Below are 19,494 nucleotides of genomic sequence, written 5' to 3'. Positions count from 1 at the left end.
TTATATGTACATATGTATGTATCTTAATATGATATGCAGGTAGTTGAAGACGTGCATGACATTTACCTTTGACATTACACCTCAGAACATACCAGAGGAAATCAAGCAGAATCTTCGTAGCATCTGCTTAGTTCTAATTCTCTGTGGCCTGTGACTGTCTCGGCTTTAGTGGAATCATACAGGCTGACCCAGAGTGTCTGATTTCAACCATCAAGTGTATCTTTAGTTACACACAAGGCACAACTAAGACAGAAATCCTAGCACTAATGAACACAGTGACCTCTAGTGGTGAAACCGGCACTGTCCCACCCTAATCCTTAAGAGCCCGATTAAAATGAAGGACTCCATTGTATTTGAAAATTAGGTAATGCTGTGTTTTCCCTCTAACTGCAGGAATTCTCCTCTTAAAAGGAGGGGATTGAGGAGAAGAATGGCTGGGCCAAAAATGTTCATTTCATTTTCTCTTTGAATTTTTCCCTCCAAAACTATGATTTTCCTAACACACCTGCTGAAATGAGGGAACCCTTGGTGGGCAGGGGTATAAACAAGGTCGATGTCCACAGCGAGAAGGGGGAGGACTTCACCAGTGGAAGTCTCAGGTGGGATGGGCAGGGGCAGTGCTGGGGACGGTGGTGTGTGACGGGAAGGCTTGGGACACTTATCACTGAGGAAGGCTTGTGCCTAGCTTTCTTACTTTGAGTTACACATACACATGAATGTTTCCCCAACTTAGTAACTGACGGTAATCAATTTGCAAACTCAATGCTGAATTCCTAAAGCGTTTTTAGTGCTGGTAAGTCTAGTGCTAGGTAAGTACTCTGCACACTAGGTTCCACCCCAGCCCTTTGAACTCCTGACTGTTGACTTAGCATTTGTGAAATAACAACCTCCCCTCATCAACCTGTAAGATGCTTTTGAAATGATGGTACTTCTGATCCTTCTGCCTCCACTTTCCAAGTTCTGCGATTACAAGTTCTCTGCCACCAGGCCCAGCTACTGCCGGGGACTGAACCCAGGGCTTTGTGTGTCGGGCAGGCACCCCGCCAACTGAGCCACACGCCTTCCCTAGAACGAGCTTTCCAGGAGGAGGAGTTTGTTTTCTTCAGAAGCATAATGACCCATTCAAGCTGGACAAGGTGTATCTCCACTTTACAGGAAGAAAATCAGCTACTTGGACAGAGAATAAAAATGTTGAAACTCGCCCAGGGGTGGTGGTGCACACCTTTAATTCCAGCGCTCAGGAGGCAGAGGCAGGCAGATCTGTGAGTCTGAGGTCAGCCTGGTCTACAGAGTGAGTTCCAGGACAGCCAGGGCTATACAGTTAAACTCTGTCTCAGAAAACCAAAAATAAATACATAAATAAATATTAAAGGAATGTTAAAACTCAAGCCCATTCTCTTACCAATCCCTCAAAAGACAGGGGGAAACACCCAAAACCTTATTTTTAGGGAAGTGTACACCCCTTAGCCTGTGACCAAAGGCTGAGGGTACAAACATGCAATTATGCAAATACTTCAATTCTTTTACCAGTAAAAATTAGCTCGTCGTGCAGGCAACTTTTCTCTTGCTTGAGGCGAATGATCTCTTCTCGTTGATCGTTGTTTTCCGTGGTCTTCTCGGTTAGGTCCTCTTCATACACAGAAGGAAGAGAAATCCTTAGGTAAACACCAGCCCCCTAGGAACCAGACACTGCACAAAACCTCCATGTGCTCGGCCGCCTCTGAGGACGCTGCCGGGTCTACAGCTGGCCCATTCCCCATCTCTGGCCTGGCTGCTCTCCTGGCTCTGGCCTGGCCTCTCTTGCTACACTCAGGGGACCCAGAGCGATCTTTAAAACTAAAAACTCCTTGTGTCATTTTTTGGTATGAGGCCCTCCCTGCTGCACTCAGGATGAAACCCAACTCATTACTGCAAACAGCGAGGCCCACAGTGACATGGCCTTCCCTGCTCCCTACCTCTCTCCTCTTCTTTCTCTCAGTTCCTTGACTGCCTCTGGGATAAAGAAGACATAATCTGGGTTTTGTTCTCCATTCTTGGTGAACAGATTCTGAATCTCTTGGAATTTTCTGACTGATGAGTATGTCTTGCCATTCAAAAGAAGCCCCTCTGCTAATGACAGCACTTAGGAAGCTGAGGCAGGAGGATCACAAATTTCAAATTTGAGGCTACCCTGGGCTATGCTATATGACAAGACCTTGTCTCAAAAACCAAAACAAAGCCAAATGAAACAAAACAGGGACCCTTCCAGATCCCCCCCCAGTTAGCATCTAGAACCCACTGTTCACCAGCTAGTCCTAGGCCATCAAGGGCTGGAATTTTCAGCCCTACTCACCTGCCTCCAAACCAAGGGGAAGACAGAGCTCTATAGAGATTCCAGAGGACCTGAGATGGAGAGTCCCAGCTACATACATGTAGAGGGGTTCAGGTTTTGCTTTAGGAGAGGATGTAGGAGCTCTGCATGGGAAGCCACTTCCATCCGCAGCTCCAGAGTTTCAGCCAGAAATGGGGCAAAGTGCTTCCCTGAGCTTTCTTCAATGCTGGGGCTCAGAAAATGGTGGTGGCCGCTCAGGTGGCTGTGGGAACCCTTGCTTTACTGCCAGTTGGCTGGTCACAAGTATGTGAGCCTCCCCTGGGATTTGGAACTGGTGTCTTAAGTGGGAACAGTCTCCTGGGCATGAACCCGTGAGATCCGTCACTAACTCCAGGCACATAGACGGCATCAAAAGCATCAAACTGAAGTGAATGTCTATGTACCCAACTGGTAAAAGAGAAATACAGAGCTCCCTTTTCCAAAAAGGAAACAAATAAGCCCGGAACAGCCCCACTTTAAAATCCACGCTGGGCCTTCTGCATTTGTTCTTCCTGTTTTCTGCTTAGAAAGTTCTCAGTTGGGGTCTGGCTAGTTCTGTCTGCACTCCAGTTATAGGTCAAATGCTAATCTTCACATTTACTTTCTCAGTCAACTTGCACTAAATGAGTTTTTCTCCCTTGCTCTCTGTTCTATTTCCCATTACCCTACTTTAAAAAATATTTGAAATAAATATCGGGTTAATCAAATATTTATAATATATAAATATTGACACAACAGACTTCTTCGTGAACATCCTACTTGACACACACAAACTCAATAAACACTGATGACCCACAGTGTATCCTTGGTGCTGTGCTGACCAAAGACAAACAGTCTGTCCCCACTACTGCTATGGGTCTTATGAACTTATGACCATTGGTGAAGACATTGTTTGTTTGTTTGTTTTTTAAGATTTATTAATTATTTATTTATTATGCATTAACATTATGATAATGTTCTGCCTGCATGTGTCCCTGCACGCCAGAAGAGGGCACCAGATCTCATTACAGATGGCTGTGAGCCACCATGTGGTTACTGGGAATTGAACTCAGGACCTCTGGAAGAGCAGTCAGTGCTCTTAACTGCTGAGCCATCTCTGTAGCCTCAGACTGTTACATTAAATTGGTCAAGAAAAAAAATTCAGATTTAGGAGATGGGGCTGAGACAGGGTCATATGTAGCCTAGGCTGGCCTTTGAAATCCCTATGTAGTGGAGGATGACTTTGAATTGATGATCCTCCTACCTCTACCTCTCAAGTGCTAGTACCTGTACTACTATGCCTGGCTCAAATTTCAGAATCTAAACAATTTGAGAGTAGGCAGCAATCTTCTCCACATTATACTCATGCTTGACTATGTTCAGGAAGACTAAGCCACTGTCTTTAATGATTTGTTTTTATTTTACGTGCATTGTTATTTTGCCTGCATTTATGGCATGTATATCTGTGAGGGCGTTGGATCCCCTGGAACTGGACTGACAGACAGCGGTAAGCCGTCATGTGGATACTAGAAATTGAACCCAGGTCCTCTGGAAAAGCAACCAGTGCTCTGCAACCAGTGTTCTCAACCACTGAGCCATCTCTCCAGTCCTGCCACTGTCTTATGAAGCATTTCACCCTGGACAGGCGTGAGAATAACTTCCTCAAGCTGTGGCTCTGTAGCAGATCCTCAGAGGCTTATTAAATAGTCAGTCCTCTAACCTGACCCAGTCACCATTTATAAAATGGTGTGGATTTGAGGCTAGAGCAATAGCTCCTCAGTCCCACGGTCACCTCAGCACCCACTCACTGGTCAAGCTGCCCGGGGGAAGACCAGAGAGGAGTGGGCCTACTTCGAGGTCCTCAAAGATCAATGTAAATTAACACTATCATGGGTATTCTTATTCAAATACAACACACACACACACACACACACACACACACACAGCCAAGGCATTTGGTCTATCTTTCACTAGAAGACATCAAGAATCAGAAAGAAGTGAGTCACAGAAGTACCTAGAACAAAACTAGAAAACCATCCAAAAGGTATTTGCAAGATCCCTCACCTCCCCTGATAAGATTTTACATGTTTCTCCCCCAAAGAGCTGAGCAGTTCCCCACTGAGTGACTTTGGGTTCAGCCACATGAGGTGCTTATGAAACGGAGTGGCACCGTGGCAGGTCCAGGCCTAAACCTTAAAAATCTTCCAATGTTTCTGTTCTTCTTCAAGTTTCTGCCCTCACTGTGGGAAGAGATGCTCTGACTAGCCCATGGGTGGGGAGAAGAGACACTTGAAGCAGAACTAGTCTGTGAGAAGCCTAGCTGGGTCTAGGCTAAACCAACTCATCTGGACCAACTCCAGCTGCTCGAGTTTAACAACTGCTGCACTTACACCGCACTGTTTGTTACACAGCATGTACCAACCAGCAACAGCTAGCTGACAGAGTCAAGGGAACTGAAGCAGGATTCCCTTCAAAATATGATTCAGGGCTGGGGATTTACCAAAGATAAGGCCCTGGGTTCAGTCCTCAGCTCTGGGGGGAAAGGTGCAGTTTAATCACAATTCTGTTATCTTGTATCACAAAACTTGTGGCACAATTCTATATAAGTGAAACAGATATTGCACGTTAGGATCCATAGCCAGGAATAAACCCACTTTCAAGTATAAGATTAAGGGACCCAGATGAAGAAATAAACTCCTAAGACATGGTAATACTATCTTAAATTATTTCCTTACCTTTCAGTTTACTGACTTCAAACCTAAGTGCCTTCAATTTCTGCTTATAATCTTGCTTTTCTTTCACAATACAAGTCTCCGCCATCTTAGCATCACGTAAAGCATGCTCTAACAATTTAAATTTACCCGAACAGTCTGAAATGTGATTGACTGCCTCAATAATATCTTTGTCCTAAAAACCAAGGAGAAAACTGTTAGTCTAGATTTTTAAGTTAATTTTTATTACATTTATTTGGTGTGTATGATGGTCTGCTATTACACTTATTTTGATTTGGTGGAGATTGGAGGGGAGAAGCTTGGGGTTGTCATGCCACAGCCTGTGTGTGGAGGTCAGAGGACAATTTGTAGGGAGTCAGTTCTCTCCTTCTACCGTGTGGGTCCCAGGGACTGAACTCGGGTCGTCAGGCTTGGCAGCAGTGGTTAGTCTAGATTTTTAAATTCTAAATAATCAGTTAGGTTGTTCTTACTTAGACTGTACTGTGCAGTGAGTTCCTTTCTAAACACCTTTCAGGTTAACTCAGTTGTTGTAACTCTATGGTAGTACCAAGTGGCAAAGAAATCAGTAGACACAAAAAAATTCTTTTTTTTTTCTTTTCTTTTTTGTTTTTCCAAGACAGGGTTTCTCTGTGTAGCTTTGGTGCCTTTCCTGGAACTCACTCTGTACCCCAGGCTGGCCTCAAACTCACAGAGATCTGCCTGCCTCTGCCTCCCAAGTGCTGGGATTTAAGGCACATGCCACCACCGCCCAGCACAAAAAATTCTTATCTGACCATGGTGCTAAAGCAGCCATTTCAATGTAGTTGGCTGGCCTGAGAAACCATGTGCTGTCATGACACCTTACTTTCTCTTGAAAAGTTGAAAATCAGACATTTTTTTTTTTTTTTTTTTTTTTTTTGGTTTTTCGAGACAGGGTTTCTCTGTGTAGCTTTGCGCCTTTTCCTGGAACTCACTTGGTAGCCCAGGCTGGCCTCGAACTCACAGAGATCCGCCTGGTTCTGCCTCCCGAGTGCTGGGATTAAAGGCGTGCGCCACCACCGCCCGGCTGAAAATCAGACATTTTTTTAAGACAGGGTCTCTTTACATAGCCCTGGATGTCCTGTAACTTGCTCAGTAGACCAGGCTGGCCTCACATTCACAGAGATCTGCCTGCCCCTGCCTCCGAGTACTGGGATCAAAGGCGTGTGCCACCACAACGAGCAAAATCAGACAATTTGATGGCCCGGCTAGACTGTTCAGCAAGTAAGGGGTTGGCTGCTCTTCCATGGGGATGTTACTCTCTGGATGACAGCTTAAGTCTCATGGGGCCAACATTTCCTACCTACATTCAGCTTGTTAAAAGGACAGACTCTTAAAACCTCATCCAACCAACATGCCGCATTAGAAACTTCTATGGTTGAAAAGCAATTCTAACCATAACTAATGTACAACAGTAAGTGGCTGAGGTAGCTTAGTGGCAGAGCACTTGCCCAGGTTCACTCCTTAGACTCAGGGACACTTGCTGAAACACTATGATTAACAGGTGTACCTTCCTGCGCACACCCACGGCTCCGGCAGCACCACACACGCATTCTGATAAGATCCTCCCAAGCTTGGAGGGCTTATGGAGAGAAAACAATTGGGGCAAACCACTCCACAGCCAGTGGAAGACTGGCCATGATGGAATCTCAGCATTCTGGAGGCTAAGGGAGAAGGATCAATGAGCCCTAGGCCAGCCTGGGCTACATTACAAGTTTCAGGCCAGTAGACAAAAAACAAAATCTTTAAAAACAGTAGAAGGGCTAAGGATGTAGCTCAGTAGTAGAGTGCTTACATAGCACATAAAAGGCCCTGGGTTCAGATCCCACCACCATTCATTTAAAAAATTGTTTTATTAAAACAGTAACACAAGCCGGGCGGTGGTGGCGCACGCCTTTAATCCCAGCACTCGGGAGGCAGAGCCAGGCGGATCTCTGTGAGTTTGAGGCCAATCTGGTCTACAGAGTGATACAGAGTGAGTTCCAGTACAACCAGGGCTGTTACATAGAGAAACCTTGTCTTGAAAAAAACAAAAACAAACAAACAAAAACCAAAAACTTTGTGTCCAGCCACGTTTAAAAATAATAAGCAGTTAAGCCAATAACAAGAGACAATTCCTTCAATCCCTGTGCGCCTTAAACAAGGAACTTGGGAGTTCCTGTTTCAGTCTTTCTAAGTATGTCGGGATAAGCATGTGCTTCTAGCAAAGACCGTTCACCTCCATTAGAACTTGGATTGAGGGTGTGCCGCTTCTTTATGGACATACTGCCCTAACATAGGGACACTTGGAAACACCTTCAGTTTTTCACAGGCTCTGCTAGTGCTGGGATGGACATCATGCTGGTCACTATTTTCACTAAAGCTAACTCTACAGATTTTAATATTTTCTCTTTAATTTTCAGGAAGGTTGCTCATGATCATGTCCCAGCATTAATGCTGGGGGAAAATTACAGATGAATTCACACAAATGTACCACTACACCAACATCATCCCCTGCTTAGCAACTGCCAAAGATACATGCGGCAGAGGAGCGCTCCCTGTCTCTGAGGAACCCGTGCTTCACACTCTACCAGCATCTGCCAGCTGCCAGTTCGCCTCTTATCTTACTAAAAGACTAACAAGCATCTAATGATCAGTACCTTCAGGATACTACAGCAGATACCTGGGAGGGAACGGATTCACTGAGATGGAGTGCAGAAGCTTTGGGAGCACTGTGTAAACCTTTTTCTTTTCTTTTTTTTTCAAGACAGGGTTTCTCTGTGTAACAGTCATGGCTGTCCTGGAACTTGCTTTGTAGACCAGGTTGGCTTCGAACTCACAGAGATCCACCTGCCTCTGTCTCCCGAGTGCTGGGATTAAAGTCGTGCACCACCACCACCCGGCGCTTTCTTTCATTTTTAAAAGAGGAAGATGAAATTCGCAATGGTAGCAGCTCTGTTTCTGGGCTGCTAAGGACTTGGGGAGAGCTGGGGTGTGTGGGTGAGCTCTATAAGCTACAGAGTGCTCTAGAAGTGGAGGTATGGCACTTCAATTACCTTCAGCTTTATCATGGTAGTGAGAGCCTGCTCTCTAGCTTGCAATTGTCCTACCTGAGCAGAAAGTTCCACTAACGTGCTGCTGAGATTTTCATTTCTAGCCTACAAGGGAACAACACAAAAAATATTGAGTCTGCGGGTGCTTTCACTATGTTACTGACTACAGTCAACACTCGTGTCTCTATTTTTTAAATTTGATGTTATTAAGGAACAAAGTGGGCTAAATAAGCAATCGTCAAAAAAGAAGGCAAATACCTATTCTATTAACTCTAGCTTTCTCTCAATACTTAACAATTGTTCTAACCTGTACTGATTTATATAGGTTAAGTTGATAAACATTTATTTTTAAGTAAAATCATTTTATTTTAGTTAACTCACAAATAAAACACCACACAGATGGTTTAAGGAAGCCACTCAAAAACTAGCCCAGTCTCAAATTCTATGCCTTTCCATGAACACAGAGTGGCTGTTCTGAAGTCATGGAGCTTTGCTTATGATTTTACACGTTCACTGTCAATTACATTTTTTATTCACTATCCAGCACAAAAAAAAAAGAAAAAAATCTATGATAGTTGAAACTAGAAAAAACATAAATTACATCTTCTTTCATGACTTGTGTCCTTTTCCTATTTTTATTCATAATTTTAGGTTGGGAGTAAAGAAGATAATAAATGAATGATAACTGGATTTTCATCAAGGGAGTGGCCTTAGTGAATTCTACACATCTTTTTTAATATCCAGGCTAAAATAACTTTATCCCGGGAGCTGGAAAGATGGCTCAGCAGTTAAGAGCACTTCCAGAGGACCTGGGTTCAATTCCCAGCACCCACATGGAGGCTCACAACTGCCTGTAACTCCAGTTCCAGGGGTCTGACAACCTCATGGACATACATGCAGACGAAAAAAAAAAAGTATGTAGATAAATAAACAATTAATTAATTAAAAAAAAGCTTTATCCTGGGTTTCATTCAATATGCCAATATGCATTTGCAAAAATCCTATAGGAAGCAAAACACAAAAAGTAAGCCGTTCTCTAAACTAGACTTGAGCTGATAATGATGTATTCACTCACATTCACCAGTTATAACAAACTGTGGTGCAGGGTCTCAGAAGTGGGGAAGGCTGTGTGTGTGGATATAGCAGACATGGGAACTCTGTACTTGCCATACAATTTTGCTGTAACCCTGAAACTGTTCTACAATATACAGCTTAGCTGAGCACAGTATCACAAACTGTAATCATAGCATTCAGGAGGCTGAGGCAGAAGGATTACCAGTTTGAGACCAGCCTGGGCTACATAGTGAGACTATCTCAAAAAAAACAAAACAACCCCCCCCCAAAAAAAACCAACAATAATAAACAAATGAATAAATAATAAAGAAAGAATAAAATACTGAAAACTTGATGTTACCAATTTTATCCCAGATACGTTACTAGCTTGGGTATGTGTGTATTTATCGTATCAGATAGAGATTAGGCTAATCTCAGCACTTGAGAGAGAGGCTGAGACTGGAGGACCGCAGTTCAACACTAGCTAGAGACTAAAGGAGACATGGAAAAATGTCTGGGAATGTAAAGCACTTGCATCTTCAAGGCCCTGGGTTTAATCTCCACAACAGGAAAAGAGGAGGGGAAAGGAGAGAGAGAGGTAAAGGGAAGGGAGGAGGGAGAGGGAAGGAAGAGGAGGGGAGGGCAGGGGAGGGGTTCAGAATCTAGAAAGCCAAATTTGAAGCTACCAAAACTCGAAGGTACTTATTTCAGACTTCGAGAAAGGAGGTTTTCCGAAATAAGCCATTGTTGGTAAAAAGGACAATGCTTCTAAACCAAACAGCAAAACCCTTTATGGTTTTGAAGTGATGAAACTTCACCTCCAGGACAGAACGGTGCTGTGCAGCTGGCCAGAAAGCCGGGAGAACACAAAGCCAGGACGGACAGAACACACACTGCACATTTCCTACACACAGGCCATTTTTAATGGTGACATTTAAAGTTCATTTTTCTGTAACCGAAACCTGGATTTTGGACTAATGAAGATCATCAAAAATTACAACCAACCTCAAGGTCTTCCGAGAGGAGGGCAGAATGTGTGGCCTTTTGAGCCATTTCCTGAAGCTGCTGCTGAGTCTTCTGAAGAGCGGTCTGACACTCTATTTGATTGGATTCAAGCATTTTGACCTTCTTCATGAGAGACTTGATTATGTCAGTTCTTTTATGCAGCTCACCTGAGGGAAATTTCAATCACTGTGTCTGCACTGAGATGTAACAGGCAACATTTTCAAAATCAGATTACAGAGTAAAGGTGTGTTAAATGTTTTTAAAACATCTTATTGTGAAATGCACAATGCCTAACATGTATTCCAGACATAAACGCTGGCACCAACCCAGAAGACACCTTCCCAAACATAATCTCTCTTAATTTCCACTTTCCAAGCCACTGCCCTGATCTTAGAATGGTCCCTTCTTTGCTGCCCACCTGCCCCTCATGCTGAGGATGGTGTGCCAGGCACTTGGCCACCACCGAGCTTTTTACTGTTAATGTTCTCCTACCTCGCTCTGCATCCACCCCAAAGCACAGTCTGAGCCGAACACAGATGCAGTTATACTCAGGAGTTTGTCTCTTCACTTGTTTTGCTGAGATTAGATCCCGAGGGCCACCCACATTGTAACTTGTGTTCATCACTAACGCTGCAATAGGAGTCTATTAATTATAACTCCAACATATATTTATCTACTCTACATCTATCTAGGTGATTATCTAGGTTATGCCTACTTTGCAGCTGTTAAATGGTGCTGCTCTGAATGACCATTTACATGTGTCTTGGGGCATATCTGCTTTGCTCCTCAAAATGTGGTCCTTGCCCCTGAAGCAGTAGCATCATTGGGGAAATTGCTAGAAATGAGACCCCTCCCCGAGGCATGGCATCTGTAATCCCAGCAGCCCAGCACCAGGCAGGTGAAGACAGTAAGATGAGGAGCCCAAGATCATCCTTTGCTACAAAGCAAGTTCAAAACCAGCCTGAATTACAGAATACCCTTTCCAAAATTAAAAAACAAGAAAAGACAAAAAGCAAGTGCTGAAGAGGTGACTCAGCAGTTCAGAGCTTACACTTAGACTGCTCTTGCTGAGAACTCAAGTTTGGTTCCTGGTCCCCACACTGGGTGGCTCACAACTGCCTGTAACTCTAGCTCTCGAGGATCAGGCTCTCACCAGCACCCTCTCAGGCATCAGCACTTACCATGTGCATGTGCCCACACACACCCCACATAACAATGAAAACGTAAAGGCTGGAGAGATGGTTCAGTGTTGCTCTTGCAGACCTGAGTTTGGTTCTCAGCACCCACATGGCAGCTCACAACTACCTGTATTGTTCCAGGGGGTCCAATGCCCTCTCCTGGCCTAGGAGGGCACCAGGTACATGTGCGACACACACACATACATCCAGGCAAAGCTCCCATACACATAAAATAAAAATAATAAATGAATCTATTTAAAAAATAAGTAAGAGATCGTTGGGCCGTGGTGGCGCATGCCTTTAATACCAGCATTTAAGAGGAAGAGGCAGGCAGATCTCTGTGAGTTCGAGGCCAGCCTGATCTACAAACCAAGTTCCAGGACAGCCAAGAATGTTACCCAGAGAAATCCTGTCTTGAAAAACAAAAAAGAAGAGGTTAGAGAGATGGTGGTTCAGTGGATAACAGAACTGGCTGCTGTTCCAGAAGACCCAGGTTCAATTCTCATTACCCACATGACAGTTTACAACCTCAACTCCAGTCCGGGGGATTCAGTGCCCTCTTCTGGCCTCTGAACACACTGCACGCATGTGGTGCACAGGCAAACATGGAAGCAAAAAATCCCATATACATTAAAATCTTAAAAGGGGGTTTTAATTAAAACAACAAAACAAAACAAACCAACAAAAAGAATGCAGACTCTTAATCCCAAACCTATTATATCAGAATCTACTATTGTGGGGGGTGAGGTTAGAGGTTGCTAGGGATGGAGCCCAGGGCTTTAAGTACTTTCCCAGTGAGTCATATTCCTCAGCCCACAATCTGCATTTACTAGGTTCTTTAGGCAGCTAAAGTGAAAATTCCTGGAGGTGGAATGGCTGGACCACAGCTAGAACATCTTTCAGACTTTAGACCCTTTCTTACAGGGTATGTATGTCTTCAACTTGACTAGGCACTGTTGAAATAATTGCGGTAACTTACTCCCACGAGCAATGCATAAGCCCCCCCTGTGGCTCTCTATCTTCCCATACGTGGGCTAGCAAGGCCTGAGCCTCCATGGCTTCCAAGGCCAGATACCAAGAGGCAGACTGGCATAGCTGCCGAGTTGACTCCAACTTGGTTTACCAACACCTGACAGCTCTTGCCAGTCTAACAAATGTTAAATGGTCTATCATTATGGTTTGTGTTTCCCTACTTACTAATGAGAATGAGAACATACTAACATATTGACTGGTTATTAAATTTTCCTCTTTCCATGAAGAACTTATTAAGTCTTCTTCTTGTACGTGGCGCTGAAGATTAACAGCCCTCTGGGTGCTAGGCAAGCACCTCCACTAATCTGCATACCCAAGCCCCAATCTTGCTTACTTCAAAAACTAGGTACTGATGGCTATATACAATCTGTGTTATTTAAAGAAGTATCTTCATACTACTTTTTTTTTTTTTTTTTTTTGAGACTGGGTCTCTTTGTAGCCCTGGCTGTCCTAGAACTATGTAGACCAGCCTGGCCTAGAACTCATACAGATCTGCCTACCTCTACCTCCCCGGTGCTGGGATTAAAGGTGTATACCATCACACCTGGCTGTTTAGACTACTTAAAATTTTTTAAAATTACATTTATTGTGTGTGTGCACATGCTTAAGCATGTGTCGCAGTGTGTGCAGAGGTCAGAGGTCAACTTGTGAGAGTTGGTTCTCTCCTTCCACCATGAGGCTCTTGGGGACTGAACTAAGGTCCCCAGGTCTGGCAGCAAGTGCCTTTACCCACTAAGCCATCTTTCAGGCAATATTTATATTACTTTCAATTAGCAATCTTTTATACTTGTATTTTGCTTTTTCATTTTTTTTTTTTTTGGTTTTTCGAGACAGGGTTTCTCTGTGTAGCTTTGCGCCTTTCCTGGGACTCACTTGGTAGCCCAGGCTGGCCTCGAACTCACAGAGATCCGCCTGGCTCTGCCTCCCGAGTGCTGGGATTAAAGGCGTGCACCACCACCGCCCGGCTGCTTTTTTATTTTTATTTTTGGAATTTTTGAGACAAAGTCTCATGAACCCCAGGCTGGCTTCAAATTTACTGTAGCCAAAGGTGACCTTGAACTTCTGGTCATCTGACCTGCACCGACCATCCTGGTTTTACCTGATGTTGAGGATAGAGCCCGATGCTTCATTCATGCTAAGCAAGCACCCTACCAACTGAGCTACTGATGGACCAGCCTGACTCTACTTTGAGATTAAAAGCCATCTGTTGCCGGGCGGTGATGGCGCACGCCTTTAATCCCAGCACTCGGGAGGCAGAGCCAGGCGGATCTCTGTGAGTTCGAGGCCAGCCTGGACTACCAAGTGAGTTCCAGGAAAGGCGCAAAGCTACACAAAGAAACCCTGTCTCAAAAAACAAAAAACAAAACAAAACAAAAAGCCATCTTGTTATAAGGTCAAAATAAAACTTGGATATGACCAGGTCTTGACTCATTTTCTAGAATTTGACCTGTTCCATACCCTAGATCTGTAACTTGAATGTGAAATGGTCTTTTAATAAAAAAAAAAAAAAAATACCAGATATTGGGGTAAATGCTGAAAGACCAGAGAGACAAAGGAACAAGCCACCTCTTACCTCTAGGACTCCTCAGCCTGAAAAGCCTTCCTCAGCCAAAAGACTTTAGTTCCTGTCTCCTCACGCCTTATATACCTTTCTCTGCCCACCATATCATTTCCTGTCTCAGCTTTCCTAGTGCTGGGACTAAAGGCGTGTGACTCCCAAGTGTTGGGATTAAAGGTGTGTGCCACCACTGCTGAGCTCTGTTTCTCTCCTAGACTGAGTCAATCTCATGTAGTCCAGGGTGGCTTTGAACTCACAGAGATGCAAACAGATCTCTGCCTCCCGAGTGCTAGGATTAAAGGTGTGTGCCACCATCACCTGGCCTCTATGTTTAATCTAGTGGCTTGTCCTGTTCTCTAATCTTCAGGCAAATCTATTAGGGTACACAATATATCACCACAATACCTAACCTCCACCCTGATAAGATGTTTTGTCAAGCAATTTTGAAATTTCAGCCACGTTCCTATGTAACCCAAGTTCCTCTGGAAATCTCCAAACCCTTGAATACTCCCTGGTATTGCAGTTTGGGGGGGCTGTATAAACCCTACTGTCTCCTGTGTTGGATGCTATTGACTCAAACCCCCTTTTAGGAAGATAGCTGTGTCTGATGGAAAATAAAGCTTGCATACTCAACCAAAGAATTTGAGTAATTGTCTCTATTCTCAGTTAGTGGGATTAACACTATATTCCCAGCCCTATTTGAGTTTTTTGAAATTATATTTAGGGGATGGAGAAATGGCTCAGTAGTTAAGAGCACTTACTAGAGGATCCAGGTTCGATTCCCAGCACCCACATGGTGGTTCATAAGCATCTATAGCTCCAGTCTCAGGGGATTCATCACCCTTTTCTGACCTCCTCTGGCACTGCATGCATGTTGTGCAGGCATACATACACTCATACACATAAATTTTAAAAAAAAAGTTATTTATTTATGGTTTATTTATTTATTTGGTTTTTCGAGACAGGGTTTCTCTGTGTAGTTTTGGAGCCTTTCCTGGATCTCGCTCTGTAGACCAGGCTGGCCTCAAACTCACAGAGATCCGCCTGCCTCTGCCTCCAGTGCTGGGATTAAAGGCGTGCGCCACCACCGCCCGGCTTATTTATGGTATATTTATAAGAACATATCTATATGTTGTAAAATTCAAAGGATAACTTGTGGGAGTCAACTCTCTCTCTCTCTCTACTGTTTAGGTACTAGGGACTAAACTCAGGTCTTGAGGGTTAGCAGCAAGCACCTTTACCGGCTGAGCCATCTTGCCACCTCCTGTCTATGTTTTATAAAATGACTGTGGTGATTCAGGGCTTTGAGCATTTCCTACCACTGAGCTACACCCACAGCCTTCCCTCCATGCTAACTGTAGCTCTGGCCAGCACTTCTCCTACGTGGCTGTTTATACAGTCTGCCCGTCTTCAACAGGACTGAACCCGGGGACATCAGGAGCTGAATTCTTTATGTGTCAGCACTCAGACATACAGATGGAGCTGCGTGTGTTTCTGACCTTCTAATTTGCTGCAACGTTCCTCCAGAGTCAACACTTTTTGCCGATCCTCTTCCCATGAGAGAAGTTGTCTCTGATGCACCGTGACCATATCATTGAGCTCTTTATCTCGATCTTTCAGTTCTCCAATGAGCAACTGCAGCTCCTTCCGCTGTTTTTCAATAGTGGAATTCTCAACTTCTGACCCGATGTTCTACATGGAGGGTGGTTTTGAATCAAGATAAACCCAATACCACACATCAGCCACAATATATCTCCAAAAATTATACTCTTTCACTGCCAACTCTGAATTGTGAAATTGAGCTCTATCCTCGTTTAAGAGCAAAACAACAAGCTACACCACACAGGCTGCCGCTATCAGCTTCCATCAGACCACACAGCTCTGAGAAAGGAGGACCATTTCCAAAACCTCTGGCTGACCACAGCACCCTCCACTTCCGCTTCTGCCTGCTTTGCTGTCCACCTTCCTGCTCCAGTCAATAATGCTGCTCCCCACTCTGCCCTTCTGTGCCCTGCAGCGCGCGTGCGCGCGCACACACACACACACACACACACACACACACGCCGCGCGCGCGCACACACACACGCGCGCGCACACACACACACACTCCTGAGGCAGCCTTTCTGTATGTGTGGTCCTGGCGCTCAAACCCAGAGCATTAATGAACATGTGATCTAACTGAGTTACAGTCCCAATCGTTGGCCTAGAAATTTTGGAGAAATCAAGGAAAGGTAAACATGAAATAATTGTTTTTAACAATATTATAAATAATTCTGATCAAAGAATGGAAATTTTAATCTGTAAGAAAATAGCCAGGCTGTGGTGGCGCATACCTTTGATCCTTGCACTTGGGAGGCAGAGGCCAGTGGACCTCTGTGAGTTCGAGGCCAGCCTGATCTACATAGTGAGTTCAAGGACAGCCAGGGCTACACAGAGAAACCCTGGGGGGGGGGGGGGGTGGAGAAAACTTAAGCTGGATATGGTGGTACAAGTCTTTAGTCCCAGCACTTCAAAGGTAATAGTAGGTGGATCTCTATGAGTTCAAAGCCAGCCTGGTCTACAAATCAAGTCCCAGAACAGCTAGGACTACATAGTGAGATATTATGGCAACAATAACAAAAATAATGAAAGGAAGACAATAATTAAAATCTACTATTAACAGACACATTATTGAAATGCACTCAATCTATCAAGGGCAATTTAACATTGTTGCTTGTCCAAACTCAAAATATATAGTTAAAAACAAGGGCAGAAAGGATCCAGAGGTCACAGGTTTGAGTCTTAGCACCCACACAGAAACTCAAAACTGTCTGTACCTCCAGTTCTGGGGGATCTGATACCCTCTTCTGGCCTCCCCAGGCACGAGGCATACATGTATACAGATATACATGCAGGCAAAACATCTAAACACATAAAAAACAAGTAAATCTTAAAAGGGCATTGGGATGGTGCAGCAGAGTGTTTCGCTGCATGTATATCTGTGTACCACTTCCAAGCTCAGTGCCTGTGGAGGTCAGAAGTGGATATCAGGTCTGCAGGAAATGAAATGATAGACATTTGTGAGCCACCAGATAGGCGCTGGGAATCAAACCTAGGTCTTTTGGAAGAGTAGCCAGCGCTCTTGACCAACTGCTGAAACATCTCTCTAGTTCCCACAGCTTTTTAAGAAAATACCTTTTGAGATGTAGGCTCACTAAATTGCCCCCCCCCCCCTTTTAGGCTCTGTGGCCTCGAACTTTCCAGCTTCCAAAGTATCTGAGATTACAGGCCTGTGGCTTTATAAGTGCCTCGAATATAGTAATCTCTCAACATTAGCTGTTATTATTATTAATTACAATTAGACAGGGTCTTGTTATGCAGCCCTGGCTGGCCTTGAACTCACAGGAATCAGTATGCCTTTACTTCCCAAGTACTTTCTGGGACTAAAGGTGTGCACCACCACACCTGGCTTAATTCATGTATGGGGGGGGGGGGGGCCCGGGGTGGTCAGAGGACAACTTTCAGAAGTTGGTTCTCTCCTACCATTTGAGTTCCTGGGATCAAACACAATTCATCAGGCCTGGTTTAACAAACCTTTACCCACTGAGCTACTGTTAAATTGTACTGTAAACCATATGGTGCCGAATTATGTTCTGGTTTTGTGTATGAAAAGCGGGACTGGAACTCGCCTCCCGCACTCCTGGCAATTCCACCACTAAGCTAAGCCTAGCCCCGAGAGTTCTAACTTAAAGACAATAATTAAAGCTGGGGCACGGTGGCTCACACCTAGCTTCTCGGGACTCCGGGGGCAGAGGCGGCCAGAGTGACGCCAGCGTTGCCTACACGGGGTGTGAAGGGCCGTACAAGTTCATCGGAGACTCACGTATATGACCACGGCGTTTGGAAAAGGACTTATAAATACTGATGATTTACACTTACTAGTAACTAAGCACACACACACCCACACACACAAAAGAACTTGGAATTCCAAGTCACAATACTTGAATTCCAGTCTATAGGAAGGGCAGGCAAGGGGCACGGAGCTCGGCGGAGGAACACGGGCGAGGAGCCGAGCATCCAGCGTGCTCGCCTCACCCTACGCGGATGCAGGAATGCAAACCTCGGGCAAATTCCCTTTCAGGACCGTCAAAGTGAAGTTGTGGGACGGCCCGTCCCCTCGCCGGGCTACTGTGAAGTAAGCGAGGGAGGGCAAGGTCGCTGCCAACGTTCAACAGCAATGCCCGGGTGCTCGCGCTTCGGCGGCGGCGGCGGCGGCGGCGTCAGCTCAGTCCCAGGTTTTGTCGGGCGGAGCAAACGGCCGCTCCGTCCCCGCTCTGCACCGCCTCCCCGGGGCAGCGGCGCTCACCTGGCGCCGGGAGAAGAAGGTCGCCGAAGGGATCATGGGTGATGCCCCGGTCCCCAGAGAGAGTCGGTGCCACCAGCGCGTCACCCCAGAAACGCCATAGGCGCCTGGCCGCAGAGGCGCGGGCAAGCCCGCAGGCCGGCACGCCGCGCCCTCGCGGCCGCGCATGCGCACCCAAACCGCCCGGCCCGACGGCGCTGAGGCGTCGCGCAGGTGGACGCTCCAGGTCTCGCGAGACTTGCGGCCATGCGCCGGGCTTGGGAACGGGAACCCGGTTTCTCACGCTGGAAGGCTCCCGCGCCACATTAAGTCTCCAGAGAAGCGTTCCAGCGCGAAAAGACAAAATCGTGTCCAGGTCCCAGTGGCCCCGGCTCACTCGCTTTCTGGTTCCCCTTAACTCAACTAGAATGTCGTCCGTTTCCCTCCCTGTGGATAATCGCTCGGGCAGACAGGACTAAACCAAAGATCACTCAAGACAGAAGGATCGATCAGCCAATCAATCATCTATCTGCTCTCAATAGTGATGAGAACCGTGACACTTTATTATATCAACATCTACCATATTATTGCTGGGTCCTGGGGCTGAGGTAGAAAGACCGGAGACCTAGGGAGACCCCGGGTCTCATTTTCAGGTGTGTGCATCCCTGCACTTGGCCGGAGGTGAGAGGACAGCTTCCAGGCGGTGTCTCCTCGGAAAGGCCTTTGAGGAAGGTCCACCAATTACACCAGACAAGCTGGCCAGCCATCCTACCTGGTTCCCAGCTCTAGGATTACAAATGCACACGTGACAGACGCCCGCTGGTGTGTGTGTGTGTGTGTGTGTGTGTGTGTTGGGGGTCGGGGAAGGACAAGCAGTATGGCCCTGGACATTGAAAGCAGTTACATGTGTGCTGGGGATCAAATTCCTGTCCTCATCATTGTGAAACAAACGCTTTATTATATACGTACACACCAAACAAAAATGTAACAAATTAAAAAAGATTGTGCCAATTAGAATTAAAGTCAACCTTTGAACGTGGGGCACATTAAATTTCAAGTCAAAGGAAAACATTCATTTTATCAATAAGGGCATTTTAATCCCTCATTTTCCGACAGTAACATCATCTAATAGCTATATAAGAATTGTTTGGGGGCTGCAGGGATGACTGTGGTTAAGAGTGCTTGCTCCCGCCGGGCGGTGGTGGCGCACGCCTTTAATCCCAGCACTCGGGAGGC

General features: G+C 45.5%; 1 protein-coding gene across 7 annotated transcripts in view; it reads right to left on the bottom strand.

Annotated features, from left to right (window-relative positions):
• The window catches only part of Ccdc62 (coiled-coil domain containing 62), a 45,346-nt gene extending 26,880 nt beyond the window's left edge, over nt 1-18,466 (bottom strand). For 4 of the 7 annotated variants that reach the window (XM_052755411.1, XM_052755412.1, XM_052755415.1 and 1 more), the window contains exons 1-6: nt 18,283-18,466; nt 15,437-15,629; nt 10,170-10,336; nt 8,115-8,216; nt 5,065-5,236; nt 1,528-1,629 (exon numbers count right to left, since the gene is read on the bottom strand). In XM_052755411.1, the coding sequence (XP_052611371.1) occupies nt 1,528-1,629; nt 5,065-5,236; nt 8,115-8,216; nt 10,170-10,336; nt 15,437-15,629; nt 18,283-18,447 (901 nt within the window). In that variant the 5' untranslated portion in view covers nt 18,448-18,466. Of the gene's footprint in view, nt 1-1,527; nt 1,630-5,064; nt 5,237-8,114; nt 8,217-10,169; nt 10,367-15,436; nt 15,630-18,282 lie in introns of those variants that run through there. The other 3 variants (XM_052755414.1, XM_052755416.1, XM_052755417.1) reach the window with 3 other exon arrangements.
• Between the last annotated feature and the right edge of the window lie 1,028 nt (nt 18,467-19,494).

Source organism: Peromyscus californicus, unplaced genomic scaffold (assembly GCF_007827085.1).
Source record: "Peromyscus californicus insignis strain IS unplaced genomic scaffold, ASM782708v3 Scaffold_2__1_contigs__length_46816999, whole genome shotgun sequence".
Classification (NCBI taxonomy): Eukaryota; Metazoa; Chordata; class Mammalia; order Rodentia; family Cricetidae; genus Peromyscus; species Peromyscus californicus.
This window is presented reverse-complemented; position numbering and strand designations above follow the sequence as displayed.